The 24,233-nt window shown below is 48.0% G+C and overlaps 1 protein-coding gene and 1 long non-coding RNA gene across 6 annotated transcripts in view; one reads left to right on the top strand and one right to left on the bottom strand.

Moving 5' to 3' along the window:
* The window catches only part of LOC118351787 (uncharacterized), a 22,475-nt gene extending 11,084 nt beyond the window's left edge, over positions 1–11,391 (bottom strand). Inside the window, exon 1 of one of the 2 annotated variants that reach the window (XR_004807767.1) lies at positions 10,878–11,391. This is a non-coding gene — a long non-coding RNA (uncharacterized LOC118351787). The remainder of the gene's footprint in view (positions 1–10,877) is intronic. The other variant, XR_007404632.1, reaches the window with a different exon arrangement.
* On the top strand, positions 8,487–24,233 carry PLEKHB1 (pleckstrin homology domain containing B1). Of its 4 annotated transcripts, none has more exons than XM_025459074.3 (8): positions 8,487–8,564; positions 11,009–11,084; positions 12,230–12,382; positions 12,959–13,061; positions 14,102–14,141; positions 17,372–17,476; positions 22,299–22,395; positions 22,956–24,233. In XM_025459074.3, the coding sequence occupies exons 1-8, from the start codon at positions 8,547–8,549 to the stop codon at positions 23,090–23,092; spliced, it is 729 nt and encodes a 242-aa protein (XP_025314859.1). In that variant the 5' UTR covers positions 8,487–8,546; the 3' UTR covers positions 23,093–24,233. The 4 variants fall into 4 exon arrangements, with proteins under 4 accessions (XP_025314859.1, XP_025314861.1, XP_025314857.1 ...); XM_025459072.3 differs by lacking the exon at positions 8,487–8,564 and adding an exon at positions 9,655–9,811; XM_025459076.3 differs by lacking the exon at positions 17,372–17,476 and having other exon boundaries at positions 8,492–8,564.

The following is a 24,233-nucleotide window of genomic DNA, read 5'->3' as shown; positions in this document are numbered from 1 at the left end:
TTTACCCTGCATTTACCAAAACAAAGGAGCCATTCAAGTGACTTCTTCCTGAATAAAGTTCTACTCCTAGGAGTCTTGCTGTCTCAACTTAAATGTATTGGCTATTGTTCTTAGCAGCCCGCCTTCTCCTCCTACCCCTTCTTTTTGGAAACAGAACCTGCCCTAGATGGACACATGACATAAAGCTGGACCAATCAGAATCCTCTGGGATTTTTTTCCTCCTGGAGCTGGCAGGTAGGAGAGAATACAATAGGCACACAGAGCCTGGACAAAAAGCAAGAACACACTTTTCACTTAAGCTATGGTCAGTTGTCTGCATGTACAACCAGAAACTAGGGATCCCTGGGTGGCTCAGCGGTTTAGCGCCTGCCTTTGGCCCAGAGCGTGATCCTGGAGTCCTGGGATCGAGTCCCACATCGGGCTCCCTGCATGGAGCCTGCTTCTCCCTCCTCCTGTGTCTCTGCCTCTCTCTCTCTCCCTCTTTCTCTCTCTCTCTCTCTATGTCTATCATAAATAAATAAGTCTTAAAAAAAAAAAAAAAAACAACCAGAAACTGCCTAATACAAGCTGTGTCTACAAGTTCCTCCTGGTCAGGTACACTTATCTGTAAAGGGTTGGGATTTATGCCTTTCTTTATGACAAGAAGACAAGTGTGTTAGAGTTCATATCTAAACTATCCACACCCTACTGCTAAAGCATAAAACTAAAATGTAATCTCAAAAATACTTGCTGTTGTCATCAGGCTTTCTTCCCACTTGGAAGTGGGATGGGTTGCTGAGGCAGGATGTGTGTGTAAAAGGGCCATGGGACAATAGATTGCAAGCCGCTGCATTGCACAGTCAGGTCTCAGGGATAAGATTATCCCTGATGGCACCAGGACCATAAGTCCTAACCTCTGCATCCTATCTAATCAGTGTATTGGAAGTGTCAGTGGCAGGCCCAGATACAGACATAACCCGGAACAATCCAACAAGACTGACCGAGGAAGCTGGTACAGCCGGGATACACATCACTGAGATCAGCAAAAGGAGCAGATGTGGGAACCTCTAGAGTCCTTCAAGAAGGCCTCACTAAGGGCAGCCCCAGTGGCTTAGTGGCTTAGTGCCACCTTAAGCCCAGGGCGTGATGCTGGAGACCTGGGATAGAGTCCTGCGTCAGGCTCCCTGCATGGAGCCTGCTTCTCCCTCTGCCTCTCTCTCTTTCTCTCTCTCTAATAAATAAATAAAATCTTAAAAAAAAAAAAAAAGGGCCTTGCTGAGAAGACAGAGCTGTGAATGATGAGTCTGAGTGAGTATGGGTCCTACCAGGCCTTCTGGACTATCAACTGCCTCTTCTTTCCTTCACAACTTCATCTTCAGCACTAATGTAATACCTGATACAAAGAAGCATATGTTAAAACTTGGTTAAGCTAATAATAAGTAAATCAGTAGTCCTCACTTAATTCCTAGATTGGCCACATTTCTGAGAAGCCACATACAAGCCCCGGGCTGAACATGAGAGAGCATACCCTTTTTGCAAAATCAGTCATCCAAGTCCACCTCTGCTGGTGCAGGTTCAACGGCCCAAGGAGTGTTGTGAGGGTTGAGCAATCAGAGGCTCCTACAAGCAGGGTTTAAGTTTTCCTTGAGACTACAATTCCTTAAAAATTTAGTAAATCTTTGGTCTATTTGGTTCTAGTCAGTTCCAGTGTAAGTAACCACAGCCAAAGACCTTATCTAGACATGGTTTTCAAGCCTGAAAACTCTGATCTTTTCATTATTGGCCATTCCCCCAACTGGATGATGGTTCTCTTCAGACCCTGAAACAACACACTTGGGTGGGAAAGCATTATCCTTCCTTGCCAACAGGTCCACTGCTGTTCTGAAGAGGGCACTTATCTTTACTCCTATGGCTGGCACTTTGCAGTTAACACTTTTAAGTGCTTCAGTGCAGAAAAAATTGGCCTTCTAAACTCTACAAGACTCAAAATTAAGGGATTCTTGGTCAATCCAGATTATAGGTAATAGCAAAGTGTTCCTCCCTTAGTAAATCTTAGTAAATCTATACAGAGCAGCCAGCTCTAGTTTGAGTTTCTGCATTTCTTTCTCTCTGGTAAGATTTTGCTAAAAGTATCAAGAAGGAGCCAGAAAATATCAATATACTAAATTTCCCTACCTTTCTCCATTACTACACTACATTGCTACCTCAAGTAGTCTTTCAAGGTGAGATAGCTAGTGTCTGAAGCTTACCCCCAATGAACCACCTCTTCTAGTATTTGCAACTATGTAGTACCCTCCCTTTAAATCTGGGCTGTTCCTGTGACTAACTTTAAAACCTTAAGAAGATCTGGCAGCTTTCACTTTTGCCTAATTGGGATCCAGCTACCATGTAAAGAAACCTAAGCTAAGTCCCATGGAGAGAGAGGTCACAGCCCTTCTAGCCATCCCACCCACACATGCGAGTGAAGTCATCTTGGATATTCCAGCACGAGCCTCCATCCAACTCATCAAAGACCCCTGTGAGACCAGCAGAAGAACCACACAGTCAACCCACAAAATCATGATAGGTAGTAAAATGTTTGTTGTTTTAACCCATTAGGTTCAAGGATGTTTTGCTATCCAGTAAAAGGCAACTAACACTTTTTTCATATTTTTTGATCAAATGTTTTACTACTGTATAACGAGAGTCATAAACTTTCCAGTCTGCAATGCCTGTGTCCTTGGCATCTGCAACGCAATGCACTCATTAATTAAGCACCTCAGTTTTGGCACTTGCAGTGCCCTATTTCTAGATAACAAATACAACATTAATTAGAATTAGGCTTACCTGTGGCAGAAAAATTAAAGTAATAGCAGCTTAAACTAAATAAAAATTTCATTCTTTCTCATGTAAATTTAGTCCAGAGATAAGTAATCTACAGTTGACTTGACCCTCCACAGTTTCAGGGACCCAGGGTCTTTTCCTCTTGTTCCACCATCCTCAACACATGGCTTTTCTCTCATGATCCAAGATGGCTGCTCAGGCTTCAGCCATATGGCTGCCCTTCAACCAACAGATCAAAGAGACAAAGAAAGATATATCTCTCCCTTAAAGGACATTTACTTAAGTTGTACAGGACACTTCTGCCTATATCTTATTTGCCAAAATTTACTCACATGTCCACAATAAGCAGGAAGATCTGCTGAAAGGTGATCTTAATTCCAAATGGCTATGTGTCCCAATGTAAATCTAGGGTTCTACTAAGGAAGAGAAGAAGAATGAATAGTGAGGGTAAACTAGCAGTTTCTGCCACATATTGCTCTGATTACACTGCTTTCAAGGCAAAAGACAGGAAAGAGGAGAAGAAGAAAAAGAGGAGGAGGAGGACAACTTAGAGTCAAGGAATACACCATTAACAATTCAGCATAGTTCTAGTAAATGAAAATTCCTGTCAGTTTCATCTCAGGATGAAAGAAAATAAAAGCCTAGAAGCATCTGATGCCCTGATACATCTAACCCCATGATCTAGTCCATCTTCTGCCTTATAGGAAACCAGCTAGGAAAAGAAAAACCTCAATATTCATATCAAGATAAGCCAATCTCTTATATCATGAGAAAGATCCAAAATCCACAAAAAACCAAATCCATTTAAAGAAACCAAATCTATAAAAGTATAAGCAGAAAAAGCAAAAGCAAATTTAGAACTATGGAGGCAACAAAAGAAAGACTCAGGACCTTTATATAGAACTCCACGGTAAGTGTGAAGAGTCTCTGGAAAAATGTTGGTTAAATATGAAAGACCTGATAGCTTACCATGGAGAAGGAAACATGGGTAATAGATTGGAATCAGAAGGTAGAGGCTGTATTTATGACCAGACAAGAGGAGCCAGGAGGATACTGACTGATGTTGAAAAGTAAAGTATGCATTTAAACATCCAAGATGGAGAGAGACATCAATTCTACATCAACACTGCTAAAGAAGGGAACAGAAAAGCCAATATGACAGATCATCTCAAAAGTCTTCAGGCTGAGGAGCACATGGGTGGCTCAATAGTTTAAGTGTGTCTGACTGTTGATCTTGGCTTGGCTCAGATCTCAGGGTCATAGGATTGAGTGTTGGGTCACCACAGAGTCTGCTTGAGATTCTCTCCTTTTCCCTCTGCTCCTCCCCTGCACTCTCTCTCTCTCTAAAATAAATAAATAAATCTTGTAAAACTGTCTTCAGGCTGCACAAACCTCCACTGAAAAAGTGCAGATCAAAATCTTCAGGGGAGAGGAAATGAAGTGACTGAGCTTTGTCAAGAGAAAGGAATTGAGTCTCTTGAGAAATTATCAGTCCAGGAAGATCATTACTTGGAGAAGAGAAGGAAAGTCCTGGGATCCCTGGGTGGCACAGCGGTTTGGCGCCTGCCTTTGGCCCAGGGCACGATCCTGGAGACCCGGGATCGAATCCCACATCGGGCTCCCGGTGCATGGAGCCTGCTTCTCCCTCTGCCTGTGTCTCTGCCTCTCTCTCTCTCTCACTGTGTGCCTATCATAAATAAATAAAAATTAAAAAAAAAAACTTAAAAAAAAAAAAAGAAGGAAAGTCCTGAAGCAAATGACAAGATGAGCATGCAAACAAAGAGCTGAAGAACTTCAGAGTGCAAATCAAGGACCTTGAAGAAAATCTAGGAAGCATCATTTATCCTTCTCAAAACCGAATTATTTCCCTTGAACTAAAAGGTCAAGATCATTGGAGAAGAGCACAGGAGGCTGAAAGAAACCTTCCTAACTCAAGACGAGAAATTGCAAAGAGGAGACAAAGAACAATGGAAAAAGTAATTTAACTTGAGCTTCTAAATGATGATCTAGACGGAGCAGTTTTCAGGAAGCAATTGTACTGTCCTCCATCTCTGGGCATGGGGTGCTGTTTCTTTTGAGATAGAAGGGTCTCAGTGCCCCTCTTGTCAGACAAATCTGATGTTTCCAATAGATTCAAATGGGAAGTTCAGGACAAGAAGACATCTATTTCCTCTTTGTATTAATGAGAGTTCTCCAGAGAAACACAACCAGTAGGCTAACTATGCATATACATGAGTTATCTCAAGGAATTGGCTTATGTGACTGTGAGGGCTAGAAAGTCTGAAATCTTTAAGGCAGGCCAGCAGGCTGAAAACTCACAGGCAGGGGCTGAAATTATAGTCCACAGACTGACTACATATGCAGTCATCTTCCTTAGGAAAATCTAGGTTTTGCTCTTAAGGCCCTTCAATTAATTGGATGATTACGGAGAATAATCTCCTTTACTCAAAGTCAACTGATTATAGAGATCAACCACATCTACAAAATACCTCAGAGCAACACCTAGATTAGAGTTTGATTGAATAACTGGGTACTATAGCCTAGACAGGTTGACACAAAACTAACTCCCTCTGCTCCACGAAGCCTGAATGAACCCTCCTGCCCCCTTCTCCCCAGATGGATTTCCACCAAGAAGTTGTGCTCCTTATCCTCCCTCATGGGCTGGATTTTTCTCTGGGCACTCCCACCCAGGAAATGGAAGAATGTCACCTTCTCGGTTCATTGAGCCTCCACATAACCCTTCTACTCAAACTCCTGAAACACAGGAAGGACCTTACACCATTTTACTTAATTTTTCTTCAAAATTATTTTTGAATTATCTACTATTTTTTATTTTAAAAAACTTTTTACAACCCCCAAATTTTAAAAATGGACAAAAGATTAGAACCAACATTTCTCCAAAGAAGATGTACAAATGGCTAATAAGCACAGAAAAAGATGCTCAGCATCATTGGTCATTAAAGAAATGCATGTCAAAACCACAAGATAACACATTTCACCTACTTAGGACAGCTATTATCAAAAAGATGGACAATAACAAGGTTGGTGAGGATGTAGAAAATTTGGAACTCTCATAAGCTGTTGATGGGACTGTAAAATGTGCAGCCACTTTAGAAAATAGTTTGACAGTTACCATATGACCCAGGAATATCACACCCAAGAGAAATAAAAACACATATCCCCACAAAAATTCTCATACAAATGTTCCCAGCAGCATTATTCATAACAGCTAAAAGTGGAAACCACTCAAATGTGCATCAACTTATGGATAAATATGGTATATCCATACAATGGAATATTATTTGTCAATGATAGGGAATTAAGTACTGATTCATGCTATAACATTGATTAATCTTGAAAACATCATATTAAGTGAAAGAAGATCATTACAAAAGGCCACATATCTCATGATTCCATTTATAGGAAAAGACCAGAAGAAGCAAATCCATAAAGACCAGGTACATAGCAGTTGTTGCCAGGGGTTGGGAGGGAAAGGGGGTTGAGACTCACCACTAAAGGGTACAGTCAGTTAAGCAACCAACTCTTGGTTTCAATTAAATTCATGATCTCTGGATTGTGAGATCAAGTCCTGCACTGTCTTGGGCTCACTGCCAAGTCTGCTTGAATTTCTTTCTCCCCTTCTCCCTCTGCCCCTTCTGCTCATGCTCTCTCTGTCTCTCTCTCTCCCTCCCCTCTCAAATAAATAAATAAATATTTAAAAATAAAAGACTGAATTATATGGTATGTAGGTCATAGATTATTATTTAAAAACCTTTTACGGAGTGCCTAGGTGGCTCAGTCAGCTAAGCATTTGCCTTCAGCTCAGGGTCCTGGGATTGAGCCTTGTGTCAGCCTCCCTGTTCAGCGGGGAGCCTGCTTCTCTCTCTGCCCCTCCCTCCTGCTCTGTTCTCTCTCACTCTCTCTCTCTCAAATAAATAAAATCCTAAAAAAAAACAAAAAACAAAACACACACACACACACACACACACACAAATTTTACACAACTGATTTTTACTTTTGCTCAAATTGCACCTTAATATAAATTTCAGAATTTTAAACTAGAGGTAGCACTCTATTCTCATTATATTATACTCTCTAGGAAATACAAGTAGCAAATTTTAATTCGATGAGCCAGTCCACTATTCTCTAAACAAAAATTGTATGAGCTGTTTATCCACTAAAGACTTTTAAAATAGCAAAATACTTTTTTTTACCTCTGCCAATGGTTCTATGCATAACTGTTAAAAGAGAAACCTGAAAGTTACTTGTTAGCTTGTTGGTCTTAATATATTTTAGTTGATCAAATAAACAACCTCTCAAAGCCAAGACTTTGGGAGCCAGGATTCCTGCTATGCTTTCAATATCTCTCATCTGTAGACCTACACTCTTTCCAATGGTCTACACAACTCTGGAAATTAAAAAAGACAATCTCAGCAGTAATAGTCATGGATTCAGGCTCTACAAACTCCCAGGAATTATATGCAAAATATATGTGTGTGCATTTTTTCCCCTGGGCAGAGTCTATACCCTTTATCAGCTTCTCAAAAGGGTCATTGGCCAACATTTTAGAGACACATGACAGATGGGGCTGCATTTAGATTCTGCAATGGTATCTGTGGTTTTAGTTTACCATGCACCATTCCCTTTTTTCTTGAGGCAGTACCCTCTCTTTTGGAGGGTGGTGGGGAGTCCTCCTTCTGAATTCCACAGTGCTGCAGGAGAATCTTCCCTTTTCATCTAGTTGCTAAATCCAGAGAATGTAATCTAGGAGCTGTCTGCACTGTCCCCCCCCACACACACACACTCCTCTATGCACACCAAACAGCCCTTCACAGAGAGGAGCCAGGAGAAATGGGGAGAGAGGCAGGATCCAGGTCCAGATTTCCAGATTTCCTGAGGCCAGCTACACTATTTCCTTCTTTCCTTCCTTCCTCCCTTCCTTCCCTCCTTCCCTCCCTCCCTTCCTTCCTTCCTTCCTTCCTTCCTTCCTTCCTTCCTTCCTTCCTTCCTTCCTTCCTCTCCTTCCTTCTCTTCCTTCCTCTCCTTACGTTCTTTCTGTCTTCCCTCCCTTCCTCCCTTGCACTATGAAGCGCAAATTTTAGCCAGGAGAAGGCAGAGGTAGGACATTCCAGGGACAGAAAGGCACAGGGTCTGAAACAGAGTGGTTTGGGAGAGCTGGTTCCTGGGGCTGCACCGAGATGGTGAGCTCAGCCGCTAATAGGATTGGCCATGGCGAATCCCCCAGCAAGGCACGCACTGCACGAAGGGGCGAAGAGCCGGGGTGACTCTAAGGTCAGGATTACAGAAACCCAGAAGTGAGAGGGAAGCTTAAAGAGCCAGGCGGTGCAGCCGGGACTGGGTTGACGGCACTGTCCAGCCAGGCGCGGGGGGGGGGCGAGGGGGGGGGAAGCAGGTTTAGCCCCGCCCCGACCGGGGGAGGAGGACTGGCCCTGCCCCGCACTCCGGGAATCCTAGATGTATGAGGCCAAGACCCCCTCCGAATCATGGGTGGTTTGTTAGCCAGTGAACTGAATGAAGGGCAGTGGCAGGGATCGGTCGGGAAGGTTAGGGACTGACTAGAGAGAGAGGACGATTTTTCTGGACTCTGTGTGCCTCCTCTTTGCCTCCCCCTTCCGGCTCCCACTTGGTAGCATCTTCCTGATCCCCTTATCTCTTAAGGCGCTCGAGGTTATGCCCCCCTGCAGGAGCCTTCTGGGAAATGCTGCCCTAGCCGTCCAGGAATCATGAGTCCTGCAGCCCCGGTAAGGAACAGGTCTCTGGGACAGGAAGAAGGGCCCAGAGCAGGGTGGGTGCCCCTCTCAAATAGGGTTTGGGGCCTAGAACCCCTCAAGCCCCAACAGTCCCTGTTCTCCGAATGACATCCTGGGTCTGCTCTTAGGTAGGGGTTTGTGGGTTTGGCCTATTCAAGGAAATGATCCTGGAGAGGCAGACCCAGGTGGTAGATACAGAAATGGCCTCCTTTTTCCAGTTGGGCCTCCTCTAATCATTTTAGACTATGCCCTAGGGAGAACTTTTCAACCCACAAATCAGACCACCTAACTCTTGAAACTCCCACCCCTAAGCTTCGGCCACTATGTCATAATGGCAAACAAGTCTTGAGCCCATCATTCAAAGCTTCATGTTATGTCTTGCAAACCTTGCAGCTTCATCCTCTACCACTCCCCATGCCCTCCTCCCCCCTGTACTCTATTTTCTAAACACACTGAAATACTGGACACTCTTTTGAACTTCCTGATCAGGGCTCATATGATTCTCTTAGCTCTCCCCTGGGAAACTCCTCCTCATCCCTCAAGAACCTTTTTTAGCCTCCTGGGGAGGTCTTCCTGAACTTCTTGAGCAAAGTGAGACCCTTCTCTTCCATCGTTAAATCATCCCCTGTACTCATAATCATACCCCCATACTAAATGTAAATTGTATTTACATTTAGTCTCCCCTACCAGACTGGAAGCTGGGGAAGGAAGGAGGAAAGGCCTTGTGGGATGCATCTTTGTGCCCTCCACTAGTGCATCCAGTACAGTGCCAGGCACAAACTGAGTATTGAGAGAATATGACAGAATTAGGAGGCTGGCTTCTCCTTTTAACCTTACTTTTTCTTAGAGAGTGAGTTAATGATTCTTAGGAAATGTATTTCATAATAAATGAGTGCACAAATGTCTTGGCAAAATAGAATTGCAGATGCAGTCTCTCACCTGTGCTCCAGGTCAGCACAAGGTTACCGGGAGAGGCCTTGCACCGCCCAGCTCTGGGGCTGCAGACTACAAGTCCCAGGGTGTCTCGCATGCGCGCATCTCTCCCCGCCCATCCCCTCCCTGGAGGCGGGGCGGGGCCAAGGGGCGGGGCCCAGGGGCAGCCAGGCCCAGGGCGCCGCCTGGGGATAGAAATGCCCCAGGCGTTCTGGAACGCACAAAGCGCAGGCGCAGCAGGTTGGGTAGCAGAAGCATCAAGTAGCGGCCGTTTTGGCAGCAGCATCCGCAAGAAGTGTAGACAGGTGGGTGCATCCAGGGGAGGCTGGAGAGGGCGTTTGCACCTGACCCTCTCGTCTGACCAGTGTTAGGACTTGGAGAGGGGAGGGAGAAGCGGGAGAAGCAGGGACAAAGTCAGGCCTTCCAGCTCAGGTGTGCCAGCCCTTGCTACGCAGTAACAGGTGTGAGCAGGTGGGGGAAGGGCAGAGGCACCTGCTCCCAAGGAAGTCGGCCTCGGGAACAGGGGGAACCTGGATTCCAGGTTCACATACATGGACAAGTCATTCGCTGTCCCTCAGTTTATCCATCTGTAAAACGGAGGAAAGACTCTACCCATCTAAGAGAGTTACAGTGGGGACAAGGTGGAGTAGTCTAGTATGTGCAGCGATTTCTGAACTCTGCTGCACATTAGAATCACCTGGGATCTTTGAAGACTATCAGCGCTTGCCTCCCGGCCCCAGACTTTCTGATTTCATTGTTATGGGGTATGACCTGGGTATCGAAAGTTTTAAAAGCTCCTACTGGTGTAATGATTAGAAACTGAGACTGCTGGGTGTGAATGCTGGTTCCCCTGCTTACTAATCAGGGGGATCTGCACAAGTGATTGAGCTTCTCTATTCCTGTTTTCTGGTAATAACAAGGATTTTTGTGAGACTTCAATGATATAATATAAGCACTGAGAAACACCTGGCACATAATGCTTAGTCAATCAGAACTTTTGAACTATTATCTTACATACTTTGTAAACGCTTCAGGTGAAGTTCAAATGGGAGGGAGGCATTTCTTATCATGAAAGTCCCTCATTCATTGCCATGATTTTAATATTCTGTGCTGCCAGCATTTCAAAATTCCAGGGTTTCCAACATTATACGTATTCCTCATCCCAGTCTCTACCTGCCTCAGAGACACACTTTCACAGATCTAGAAATGAAAGCCAGGGAGAAGGGACATGGTCAAGGTTATGGAGCTGAGATTGGAATCCAGGCTCCTGATCCCCACTCCCACACCCGCACAGTGGGTGGCTGCCCCACAAGAACAGTGTTCCTATTATCTTCCTGGAGCAGAGAAGGAGAAGGAGATTAGCAGGCTTACCCTTGTTTATGAGCACTCCCTTAAATGTTTCCTCGGTGGCTCCCCCAGGGAGGACAGAGCTGGGGCTGCTGTCTGGGGAGCTGCCCTGGAATTGATGATGAGGCCTGTGTGTCCTATGGCTCCTCTCCTAGGTTCCACCTGACCCCATCCTGGAAAGTCCTTTTGAAGAGATGGCCCTGGTGAGGGGCGGCTGGCTGTGGAGACAGAGTGAGTGACCCCGGGCCAAATCCTTGTCTGTCCCTTGTCCAGGGACAGGAGTGAGGGGAAGTGGGCTTGTCAGGTGTGCCCCAGTGAACCATCCTCCCAAGAAATAAGACCCTCTTTATCCTCTCCTCCTCTTTGTCATACTCTTCCTGCTGCTTGGAATGTCCTTCCTATTCCTGACTGCTTGGTAAATGTCCCCTTTTGTGAGGAATCTTCTCTGACTTTTCCTCTGACCATCCACCCTCCAGCCTCTGCTGTAGCACCAAGCTGGGTTAGAGGCTTCCCACACTGTTTCCAATGCTTCATACAAACCTCTGTCAGAGCATTGCCCACCCCCCCCATAACTGCCTTTCCCTATAAGTCTTCCCATACTGACCCCAGACTATGAGCTGCTCAAGAGCAGGGGCTGGGTTTGATGCTTTGCATATCCACAGCACCCTAGCCCAGGGCTGGCCACAGAACAAGGCTTAGAATAATATGAAAACACCTCTGTGCTTTGGATTCTGGGAAGCTCCAAGAAGTTCCCTTATGTCTTTGCCCTTTCTTCAGATTTTCAATTGTAAAAACGTCTAAAGTTAGGGATCAGGCTTCCAGACCCACCTCTGACCAGAATCGTGATCTGAACAAGAGTTGTCCCGGTTTAGGAGCTCCCCGATGACCCAGGACCCATTCTCAGTTCGTTCAGTTCAGTAAACACTGAGACAGGCCCAGCTGGGTGCCGGGTCCAGTATGGCGAGCTGTGGACACCCCCCACCCCCAGTCTAGTAGAAGAGACAGACACTACACAAAAGACTGTCACACAAGTCAGCCATAAGAGATAAGAAAGAGGCTCAGGGTGGGGAGAGGTCTCTGTCCTTGAAGAAACCTGGGGCTTGGCCTTGGAAGCCCTTAAGGAAGGAATCTGGTCATTCATTTACCATTCAACACATTTATGGGATGTCTGCTATGTGTTAGGCCCAATGGGAGGCATTGGGTGAGCAAGACAGAAAGAAGCCCTGCCATCATTTCAGGAAGTAGGTAGACAAGAAAGGGGTGGTCATAACACTGGGGGGGGTGGGGGTAAGGGGATTCTGGGAGCCTGTCTAGGGCTCCTGCCTCTTAGCAGGCTCCACTGTCAGCCTACCTAGCAAATGTGGAATATTGCACAGGCTCCATCCTCCGCCGCTGGAAGCGGAACTGGTTCGCCCTGTGGCTGGATGGGACCCTGGGCTACTACCATGATGAGACTGCACAGGATGAGGAGGATCGCGTGCTCATCCAGTTCAACGTCCGCGACATAAAGATTGGCCAAGAGTGCCGTGGTGAGAAGCCCTTTTACCTCTGGCATTGTGAAAGTGGCCATGGCCCTCCCACTGTGTCTGTCTGATAACACCTGTATTAGGCTCTTTGCAGCTTCAGAGGGCTTCCATAGACATTGCTTCTGGGTCTCTACAACCCCAACTCCCGGGGGTGTGAATTAAGAAATGAGTTCCTACCCTGTGTTGGGCCTGGGTCCTATGCTGGGATCACAGAGGTGAGTCAGACACAGTTCCTGCCCTCTAGGTGCCAGGAACTAGATAAAGATGAAAAGAAATATGGAGGATCAAAGAGGTTTAGTAACTGGCCCAGAGTCACACAGCAAAATGTCCTCAGCCAAGACTCAGGCCCCAGTTATAACAGGGTAAATGACAGATGTCTCAAACTAGGGCAGTAGGCAAGTAGAAAGGTTGAAAGGCTCTCAAGAGTAAAGCAGAATCCCCCCAAAAAAATGTGTGGGATCAGAGGACGTTGGCAATGACCAACAAACAGGACCCAGAGGTCAGTTCCTATTCTTGTTTCTGGTTTGCTGGGGGACCTGGGACCTGTGCTTTGTGGAAACCCCATGTGTCTGCCTCTAGATGTGCAGCCCCCAGAGGGCCGGAGCCGAGATGGCCTGTTGACTGTGAACCTCCGGGAGGGCTCCCGCCTACACTTGTGTGCAGAGACCAAGGATGATGCCATGTGAGTTCTCCAGAAGAGGATAGGGCGGGATCTTGGGGAATGTAGCAGATGCCTCCTCCTCACTGGGCCTTCTGATTCCCAAAGGGTAGGAACGGGGAACAAAGATGAGTTAGCAGGGTGGAGGCTGGGCAGACTTGAATGGCTCTTGGTGGTTGGTATGGTACCCAGGAAACTCCTCACATAGAATGTGATGGAACTCGGGACTGTTGAGGGAGGAGGGTGCCTACCTGCCTCAGGTGTGTGGTCCTTGATCATGCAGAGTCTTTAGCCAGCTTTGAGATGAGCCCTCACTTGGGAGTGATACAAAGGAAGAGACAGCTCTGTGACATCCATAAAGGACTGTCCTTCCCACTGCCTTCTGGGAAGATGCCTTAGTGGGTGACCTTCATTGAGGCATAGACTCTGACCCGCCTACCAGAGGCAGCCCACTATGTTGCAGGGACACCCCAGTGTCGGATGCAGATCTCCACTGCGAGACTGGGTGTGCCTGCTTCCTCAAATTCTTTCCCTTCCTACCCTCTGGCTGAGGGTCGGTCGGCCTTTGCATTGTAGGAGAGTGAAAGAGATGGGGTGTGTGGGAGTGGGGAAGCTGAGCTCTGGGCAGACAAAGCACAGAGCCGCCTTGTCCACCCCAGCCAGGTGCCATGGCAACCAACAAAGGCCTGATTGTCCGGTGTCCACTGGGCCTTCGCGGGGCTCTGGGGTCAGTGCCGGGGAACTGTGTTTGTAGGTTTGGGGGTGTGGAGGTGAGCTGCAGCTAGAGAACCAGCCCAGGCATGCCAGAATCTGAAGGCCCCTAAGAGACCACCCAAGCCCAGCTGTCTATTGTCTTGACAGGGAAACTGTTTGAAAGAGGGTGAGACTGTGGGCTAAGAATGAATTAGGAGGCTCTAGCTCAAGTGAGGCTCTGTCCATGTGACTGAGGTGGGGGACGGTTCACCTTTGTCTACCCAACGAGCCTGGCTTGAGAAGGAAAGTCTAACATGGAGAGGCCTAATCTCCCACCTCCCTCCTCATGGTTTGGCGGGTTTGCTTTGCAGAGCATGGAAGACGGCACTGCTGGAGGCGAACTCCACCCCGGTGAGCCCCCATGCTCTCTCCTCTTCTCCCCCCACCCCTTCCTGCCATGGAATCATGGGTGACTCAGACTCGGTCTCCACCTGACAGGAGTTCTCAATTCCTATATATGTGAGTGGATAGGCTTCTGTGGACTCAGATGTGCTGAGTCCCAGGTAGAAAAGGACAGAACACAGATAACTGGTGCTTAGAGGAAAGACAGAAAGAAGGAGGCGGCATGTGAGCTGGGGGAAAGGAACTACCTTTTATTGAGCAGCTATTATATGCCAGGCATGACACAGGTACAGTTCAGGCTGCTCCTTACAGCAGTCCTGTGAGGTTGAGATTATTGTTCCCTCTCTGCAGATAGTTAAGATTGAGCTTCATTCATTCACACAACAAATATTTACTGAGTTCCTACTATGTGCCAGGTACCAGGCCAAACGGCAGGGATCAGAGGTGAACTAAGTAAGGAGGGGTAGGCCTGGCCTTCCTGGACTCAGCCTTGTGGGCAGCCAGATGTGAGGCAACTAATCATACAGTTCATGGTTCTATTGCAATCGTGGTAACTGCTCTGACAGGGATGTGCAATGTGCATTCAACAAGTGACCACCTGGGTGGCCTGATCCTGGTGGAAGTTTGGACAAGGCTAAAAATGAGACCCGAAGGATAAACAGAAATGGACAGGGTGAGAGGGGTGTGGTGCAGTGAAGGGAATAGCATGTGCAAAGGCCCTGAGAGAGGTTAAGACTTTGGCAAGTTCAAGAACAGAATGAAGGCTGGGGCAGCTGGAGCTCAGAGAGCGAGAGCAGGGAGAAGGAGGGTTGGCAGGGCCAGGCATTATGGGCTATGCTAAGAATGTTGGTTTCTGGTAAGAACACCAAGAAGTCATTGAAGGCTTTCAAGCAGTTCATCTGATGATGAACAGATCAGAGATTTTTACTTGTATTTTTTAAATTTTAATTTAATTTAATTTTTAAAAATATTTTATTTATTCATGAGAGAGAGAGAGAGAGAGAGGCAGAGACACAGGCAGAGGGAAGTCCCTGCATGGAGCCCGACGTGGGACTCGATCCTAGGTCTCCAAGATCATGCCCTAGGCTGAAGGCGGCACTAAACCACTGGGCCACCTGGGCTGCCCAGATTTGTATTTTTAAAAAGACAGCCTGGCTATTAGGTAGCGACTAGACTGCAGAGCGTAAGAGGAGATGCCAGGAGACCAGTTAGAAGGCTGGGACAGAGTCTTAGTGACTAGCTGGAGGTCTGGACCAAGGCCTTGCTGATGGCCTACGCTGATAAGAATAAGACATATTTAGGAGGTAGAGTCAATGGAGCTTAGTGATTTTTTTTTAATCTTTTTTAAAAAATTTTTTTATTATTTATTTATGATAGTCATACAGAGAGAGAGAGAGAGAGGCAGAGACACAGGCAGAGGGAGAAGCAGGCTCCATGCACCGGGAGCCTGACGTGGGACTCGATCCCGGGTCTCCAGGATCCCGCCCTGGGCCAAAGGCAGGCGCCAAACCGCTGCGCCACCCAGGGATCCCAGAGCTTAGTGATTGATGAAGGTGTGGGTTTGAGGAGCTGCCCAAAGCCCGCAGCTCAAGGGTGGCCCAGCTTGGCCCATCTGCCTGACTCCACATTCTGTGCTTGCTCCTTCTGTCTGTGGTATGGTGGAGCCCAATGTCATCTAGAGAGAAGTCTACTGGGCAGTAGCAGAGAAGACCAGATTGCATCTAGAACCCCTCTTGGGCATGTACCTGCTGAGGGCTGGGCATTGTGTTCTGTATCTACCATTGGTTATATCATTTAATCTTCCCACAGCGTTGGTAGGGTTGGTACTTTTAGTTCCATTTTACAGATAGGGAAGCTGGAGTTCAGAGGGGAGGTAACTTATCTGAAACCTAGTCTTAAGTCGGTGGAAGAACCTGTACTGGAACCTAGGTCAGTGATATTTGGAGGGAAGGGCATTAGCTGCAGAAAGAACTACATGAGCAGAAGTAGGGAAGTGAGATGTGCACACGTACGTGTGTGTGTGTGTGTGTGTGTGTAAGGGCCCGGAGTCTGGCCTGGCTGGAGGATAACACATGGAAGGAAAGAAATGGGAGAGATGACCTCTGAGGAGTGTTGTGGGGAGCAATAAAGGGCATGAAGCAGGAAGGTCTGTGGCCAGACTTTGGGGAGCAGACTCAGGCTTCTGGGTGGAGGCTGGATTAGAGTGAGGAGGCTGGAGCAGCAGTCAGCAGGGTGGAGGCACCCCTGTTGGCTAACTTGGGTCTGAGCTGCAAATCTCCCATACGCAGGGCCAATCTGTCCCACCCGAAAGAGGCGGAAGGAGGTGAGGGCTGACCGTTCTGCACTCTTGACTCTATGAAGCTGCCTTGTCTTTTCTCTGCCTGTGCACCTTCCCAGTGCTCTGCTCACATCTCTCTGCTCTGATCCTCTCTCCACCTCCTAGTACCCCCCTTCACACACACCCCTCTGGTCCCAGCGCTTGCTCTAGTGGAATGTTTGTGTTCTTTGTACCAGTGTCTGCCTGGCTCTGAGTGTTCACGCCTGTGTTTGTGCCTCCTCTCTGTCCTGTGCCTATGTAGGAGTGACCTGCACTTTGTCCCTCCATGTCCTGCAGATTTATACCCCCGTCTGGATGGAGGCTATTCCAGGGAACACAGAGCCAGGGACACAGCCAGGGGCAAGGCTGGGAGGCCAGTGAAGGGGGCAGGTGGGTGGGAGGGCAGATCAGAATTGTTCTGTCCTCCCTGGAGACCAGGAGCCTCAGCAGTCTAAAACAGGTGAAGGCAGGCTAATTCTGGAGAGACACAACTGACCCTTCTCTGTGTGACTTAGGCCAAGTAACTACCCTGAGCCTCCCTCCATTACCATGCGCTGAGGAGGAAGGAGAGACAACTCTTACTTTTTCCCACAGCCAGCTGGCAGAGGGCTCTGGTAGGGCCTGTTATTTTTTTTTTTTTTTAAGATTTTATTTATTTATTCATGAGAGACACATAGAGAGAGGCAGAGACACAGGCAGAGGGAGAAGCAGGCTCCCGGCGGGGAGCACGATGCGGGATACTTGATCCCAGGATCCCAGGATCCCAGGATCATGACCTGAGCCAAAGGTAGACATTCAACCACTGAGCCACCCAGGTGTCCCAGATTTGGTAGGGCCTGTTAAAAGCTCTAAGTTTCTCCAGATGTAGAGGGCCTCTGACACCTCCTCCCTCCCTCTTCTTGGGTTTCTGTGGCTTGAGCAGGCCCCAGCTGGAGCCACCGTCCCTCCCAGGAGCCGCCGAGTTTGCCCCAAGGTCAGGTGTGTGACCCGCTCATGGAGCCCCTGTAAGGTTGAGAGGCGGATCTGGGTAAGTGCTGGCTCAGCCCTCCTTGCCTCCATTCGACCACGAGGATGTGCCTCCAAAACTGGGCCCGGTCATATCCCTTCCCTGCTCACAAACATCCCATGGCTCCCTAACACCCACAGGGCACCAACCACAGCACCATTTTCAAGGGCCTCAGGGTCTGGCCTGGGCCAATCTCATCTACCACATCCTCTCATCTCCTGTGCTCTAGCTACTCTGTTTCCTATGTTCCCAACTGTGCCAGACTTCTCCCCTCTTTCTAGGCTTTGCATGTGCCACTCTCTCTGTTGTGAAAACTCTTAGTTTTCTTTTTCACCTGACAAACAGATGCTTAGCCTCTGAGAACCACTTCAAAGGCTGCTTGCTACCTTCTCAGGGAAGACTTCCCAGACCTCCCTTCACAGCCTGCTGCACTAATGCTTAGTATTGTCTTATTAGGCCTGGTTTCAAGACCCTTTATTTCAGTCTCTATTCTCCCATTAGACCTGCAACTTCTTCCAAGGTAAAGACCAGGTCTGATCAGCTCTGCCCCTAGCGTGCCTAGCACAGTGCTGGGTATACAGCAGGCACTCAATGAAAGCTCAGTGACAGGGACAGTCTATTTTGACCCTCCTTATTCCTGGTGCATGGAGCTAGGGCACAAGTGAGCCTCAGGCAGTGTTCACCAAATGAGCGAATGAGTGAATGACTAAAGGGAGGAAGGAGGAGTGAAAACCCTCTTTTAATGGCATCATTACCTCATATCGTAATGTAATTTAGTCCATATCTGTCTCCCTTCCCCCATCCCAGAATATCTGGAATCTCTAGAAAGCAGGATTGGGGGATGAATTCTCTCTGTCCTCAGTATTCAGCAGGGCATGGGGTGGGTACAGTGGAGGCTTGTCCTAGAGTGCCTATCTTCTTTTTTAATTTTAATTTTTAATTTTTAAAAAGGAGAGAGAGTGTGCATGAGTGAGGGGGAGGGACAGAAGGAGAGAGAGAAGCAGACTCCCTCCTGAGCAGGGAGCCCAACATGGATTTGATCCCAGGACCCCAGGATCGTGACCTGAGCTGCAGGCAGATGCTTAACCCACTGAGTCACCCAGGTGCCTCAAGTATTTGTCCTTTTTTTTTCTTTTAATGTTTTTAAAGAATTTATTTATTCATGAGAGACACAGAGCTCAAGGCAGATGCTCAACCGCTGAGCCACCCAGGTGTCCCTGCTTGTCCTTTATAGCCGTGAACTCCTTTTCTGGCACATTAGTGCTTAATGTGACAGTGCCTTAGATTTACATCAGGACTTTAAAAAAAAAAAACCCAAACATTCAGATCCTATCTCTGGATGCTTTAATTCTGTAGGTCTGGAGTAGGGCCTTGGAAATCTGTGGTTAAAAAAACGTATTCAGGTGATTCTGATGTGCAGAACCACTGAACCCAGAAATGCCAGGCCCACCTGGGATGCATAGATGTGGCTCAGCTGGATTCTCATTGTGCCTTAGGAATGAGCATTGTAGGAAAGACTGTTCCCATTTATAGATGTGAAAACTGAGGCTCTGAGAGGCTATATAACTTGACTAGGTCACTTGACTCATCAGTGGCAGGACTAGGACTTCTATCCCAGCATTCTGAGACATCCCCCCTGCCCAAAGGAGGATATGAGTTTGTTTAAAGTGAGGATGCCTAAAAATCAGATTTAAAATCTGTAAACCGGGCAGCCCCGGTGGCGCAGCGGTTTAGCGCCGCCTGCAGCCCAGGTGTGATCCTGGAGACCCTGGATGGAGTCCCACATCAGGCTCTCTGTATGATGCCTGCTTCTCCCTCTGCCTGTGTCTCTGCCTCTCTCTCTGTCTCTATGAATAAATAAATAAAATCTTTAAAAAAAAGATTTAAAAAAATTTGTAAACCTGAGGATCCCTGGGTGGCTCAGCGGTTTAGCACCTGCCTTTGGCCCAGGGCGCGATTCTGGAGTCCTGGGATCGAGTCCCACGTCGGGCTCCCGGCATGGAGCCTGCTTCTCCCTCTGCCTGTGACACACTCTGCCTCTCTCTCTCTCTCTCTCTCACTCTATGTCTATCATAAATAAATAAATAATTCTTAAAAAAAAAATCTGTAAACCTAAGTAACAACAGCTTTTCTGAGGGAAGGGATCTATTCATGTGTGACCTCCTGATTGACTGACCCTGTACTTGCAAAAGGGGCTGGGCTTTTAGAGGATCAGGGACCAAGCCCTTAGTTAGGTTCTCCCCATGGGGTCTCTGTGGGATCCCCTGACCCGTTGCCAGGTAACTCACATGAGTTTACCTCTGGGCCTCCCAAACCTGGAGGGTAGAAACAAGTGCCACAAGGGACATGAGGTGGTGTTTTCCACTCTCTCTAAGGCCTGACAGGGCCACAGGCTCACTATGCAGCTGCTGGGCAGGTATAGGCTCTACACCTCAAGTTCTCTACAAATCAAATTTGGGATCTGAGTGCTTGGCTTTCTCTTGGTCCTCCTAGGCATAGAGTTCAGATCTTGGCTCTAACTGGGTAAGAGAAAGCAGAAAGCCCTGTTGGATCACCTTTAGGGAAGAGCATAATGAGGAAAGTCACTTGAGATTAAGCATTGCTTGTCATCGTCCCTTACTTGAGGCTGGATTTAGAGCTGGGTGACCTTGGTTCCCATCTGGCTCTGTACTTGACTCACTGGAGTTAAATTCAATCCACTAGTCACCTATCATATCCCAATGAGGCCTGAGTAGACTCCCCCCTTCATGGGGTGGGGGTCTCCAAGTCTGAAGAGAGAGATACACACTCCTAGGGATACAAACAATGACACTGTAGAGTGATTGGTGCTATGATAAGGAGACTCTAAGGGCTATGGGACCCCAAATGGGACCTTCACAGAACCTGAAGTTTGGGGAGGGTGATACTTGGGTTCAGTCTGAAAGATAAGTTAGGTAGTTGGATGAAAAATGCAGAGAAAGGCAACCCCATCAAAGAGAAATGGCATGGAGATTTGAAATCACAAGGTGTGCATGGAGAACTCCCCTTTACAGCCAAACCTTTTTTTTTTTTTAACTTTATTTATTCATTTGAGAGAGAGAGAGAGCACGAGCGAGTACTCATGAGCAGGGGGAGCGGCAGAGGGAGAGGGACAAGGAGACCCCCCATTGAGCTAGGAGCCTGATGCTGAGCTCAATCCCAGGATCCCGAGATCATGACCTGAGCCTAAGGCAGATGCTTAACTGACTGAGCCACCCAGGTGCACCTATAGCCAAATTTCTTGAAAGAGATGTCATATGTTGATTCCACCCTTCACCACTCAATCATTCTTCAACTCTCCAGAGCCTGGATTCCTACCCCAACCACTCCTCTGAAAAATGTTTTTTTCAAGGTCACCCACAACTTCCAAGTTACCAAAACCAATTGCTTATTCTCTTGGCACTGGTCAAAAAGATAGAACATATGTAGAAGTTAAAATCATGAGACCTGCCTGGTAGCTGATGTGATATGGAACACAAATGTGTTAAGACAAAGGTGCTAACCTGATGTCTTGGTTTGAGTGCATGGAATGGTGGCATTTAGAGAAAAGTATTTATAGAAAAGCAAGTTTGGGAGGTGGGTGATGAAATCACTTTGAGATAGGTGGGGTTTAAGACACCTGGACTTTTGAAGGGAGTTGGACCATTCAAGTGTGACACCCAGTGAGAGATGAAGAAGGGGCCAAGAGAGAAGATGATCCTGCCCCTTTTCCAGGCCTGCTCTCCAGGGGATAAAATGAAGGGCTTGGATTAGGAGCTTCCATTTAATTCACATATTTATTAGTTCTTGCTATTCATTAGGTCCTGGATGTAATCAGAGTCCTTGCTTATAAGTAGCTCACATTTGGGGTGCAGGCAGGAAAGGTCAGGAGGAGAGATAGGAACAAAAGATACAAGCAGAGTCCATAGAGAACTCAGAAAGAAAGGATTCTTTCTGAAACCAGGAGGGCTTCCTAGAGTGGGTGACTTGTGAATTAGGTTTTGAGGGGTTGATAAAAAATTTTTTTAAGGTTTTATTTATTTATTCATGAGAATACACACAGAGACAAGAGGCAGAGACATAGGCAGAGGGAGAAGCAGGCTCCATGCAGCGAGCCCAATGTGGGACTTGATCCCGGGACTCCAGGATCACACCCTGAGCAGAAGACAGATGCTAAACCGTTGAGCCACCTAAGCGTCCTGGGTTGATAAAATTCTAATGGAGAGACTGCATCCATCCCCACCAGAGAGAGCAATGATCATTCTCCGAGCCTCCGTCCCTAGCTCTGTGGTGATATGAGCATAATAATGTCTGCAGTAAGAATTAGAGGAAGTAACAAATATGGACACTTCCCCCAGGGCCTGGTAAATGTGGTTCATGATGGTTGCTCGATAATACTTTGGTTTCCATCCCTACCCTTCTTTCCTCCCCAACCTGTTTTTTCTTTTGGGCCTGGGGCTGGGCAATGTGCCCCATCTCATGACTAGGAGAGTAGAGAAATCCACTGGATTTCTCCAAATGGGACCAATGGAGAGCAGCTAGCAGCTATTAGACTGTGTTGGGAAGTTGGGAGCCATGGAGAATTTTTGATCAGGGAAGTGCTAGGGAGTCCAGGGCAGGAAAAATGGGATCCTGGGAGCTGGATGTTGGGGCTAAAGTTTCAGAGGACAAGAACCATGGACCGAGTGCGGAGGCAGGGCCTCTTTCCCGGAGCTTGCTGGTTCTTGGGGAATCATTTCTAAACTTGGGGAAGTGGTTTTGTGGGCCTAGAAGGACCTAAGCCGGGTGTGTTGAGACCAAACCTGGGATAGAGTTCCCCGGCAGCTAACCCAGTGGGGCTCCCCAGGTACGCGTCTACAGCCCGTACCAGGACTACTATGAGGTGGTACCCCCCAACGCGCACGAAGCCACATATATCCGCAGCTACTACGGACCCTACGCAGGTAAGTCTCCCACCTGGTCCGTCCCCCTGCCCCAATCCAGCGCCAGGCCCTACTCTTGTAGTGACCATGGATTTTCCCAGGCGGGCCCCTCTGCTGGGCCCTCCCCATCCCGAGACTCGGAGTACCTCGGACCAGCGCCCCTCCACACTGTAGAGCGGCGCTCACCTCTCAACGCCCGCCCCTTCTCACTGGCTGTCCCGTGATACCCGTTTCTGAGCTGGTGGCGACCCCTGGTGGCCAAAGGCGGGAACAGCCACCTCCTCCCGCCTGCAAGCCTGGCAATTAGGAACGCTCATCCTCTGGTGGGGCCTGGAGGTTCTTAGAGATCCCCGGGTTTCCTCGCTGTTGCACCCTAGCCTCATAGCCCCAGAATGTCCGTAGCAGATTCAAGGCCTGTAAGCCCCGGGAAAAGAGCACGAGTCCTTCCTGCATCGAGGCCTCAGTTTCTCCAACTGAGGTGCAGGAAAGTGGGCTCTGCCTCTTGTCATGGGTTGAGCATGAGTCTCCGGGCGAAGATGTCTGTGCCCTTAAGTCCCCAGCCCACATGGCTCTCTCCACAGGCCCCGGTGTGACGCACGTGGTAGTGCGGGAGGATCCCTGCTACAGTGCTGGCGCTCCGCTGGCCATGGGCATGCTTGCCGGGGCTGCCACAGGCGCAGCACTAGGCTCGCTCATGTGGTCGCCCTGCTGGTTCTGAGTCCTGGGACTCGGAGTGTGGACCCTGCGCATAGACCAACAACAGGCCCCTGTTCTTACTTGACCTGACCCTCCACTAAGACCTGCCGTACTTTGGCTCCTTCTTCTCCATTAAACCCTTCTGGACTTGGATCATCCATCCCACTCCCTCACCCTCTAAGTTGGAAGAAGCTATCATCCCAGGCACAAACATAGCTCAAAATCCTTATATCTACTGCCAGACACCCCAGAATTTCATTATAGACATATATGGACACATTTCCCCCAAATACACAGGACACAGAAGACACAACTCATGTGACTTCAAATTCCCAGGTGCTGGAGACACAGGAGTCAGGTTCTTTGTCCAGCAGCTGGAGAGTTATCAAGACAGAGTTATCCTCCATCCACATGAGGATAAAGAACAAAAAGAAAGTAGGCTAGGAGTAGGATTGTTGGCAAGAGTGCAGAACAGTGAATATCATGGCATGTCCAAGGAATTGAGTTCAGTTAGGCTGGGGTGGGGACTGGGATCAGATCATGATGGCCCTCCAGGCTAAAGAGCTTGCTGGGGAGATGTGAGCTTTTTGGAGGGAAGTTTCATGATTGTGCCTATAATGAATATAATGCCTCTTTTGTTAATACTGACACATACTCAAATCTAAAACCCATCCTTCCCACTACCAGCTTCCTGGGTCCCTTGTTTCTTCAGGGCTTAGATTTCCCCCATGTTAGGATGCCTGGGGCAGCAATTGAGCTAAACCTGGGGTCCCCTTGCTGGGGAGCAGATGAGCTCTATTTGGGACCTCCAGCCCTAGGATGGGTGCCTCCATCAAGCAATGCATTCCTGGTCCCCAAGAACTTGGGACCTCTGTCCATATCTGTGGTTGTCACCATCTCAGGCTTTGTCTCTTCCTTCACCCTGGGGGAGAGGCAGTGTTCACCTCTTGGGCCTGATCCACTAGGAAGCCCTACGTGTGCCTCCCTATTGAGTGGCCCAGCAGTCTCTCCATTTGGCTCCCTTCCAATTTCTTCTCCCATTCTGTCCTAATAGAAGTGCTAACATTCCTGCCCAGTAGCCAGAGTAGCCTGCTAAAATTCCCTTGTAGGTAGGGGCTCCAGTGACCCTGCTGCAGAGACTAATAAAGATGTGATTGGCTCTA

The sequence above is a fragment of the Canis lupus genome, chromosome 21 (genome assembly GCF_003254725.2).
Source record: "Canis lupus dingo isolate Sandy chromosome 21, ASM325472v2, whole genome shotgun sequence".
Lineage (NCBI taxonomy): Eukaryota > Metazoa > Chordata > Mammalia > Carnivora > Canidae > Canis > Canis lupus.
The sequence above is the reverse complement of the archived record's forward strand: the minus strand, read 5'-3'. Positions and strand labels throughout refer to the sequence as shown.

What these genes read in the sequence shown, in the direction of transcription:
- PLEKHB1 (XM_025459072.3), top strand. Translation starts at nt 9,704, where the DNA reads ATGCCCCAGGCGTTCTGGAACGCACAAAGCGCAGGCGCAGCAGGTTGG. An exon ending in CGGCTGGCTGTGGAGACAGA is followed by an intron (nt 11,085 to 12,229) that starts GTGAGTGACCCC and finishes AATATTGCACAG; the next exon opens with GCTCCATCCTCCGCCGCTGG. An exon ending in TGGAGGCGAACTCCACCCCG is followed by an intron (nt 14,142 to 17,371) that starts GTGAGCCCCCAT and finishes TGGCTTGAGCAG; the next exon opens with GCCCCAGCTGGAGCCACCGT.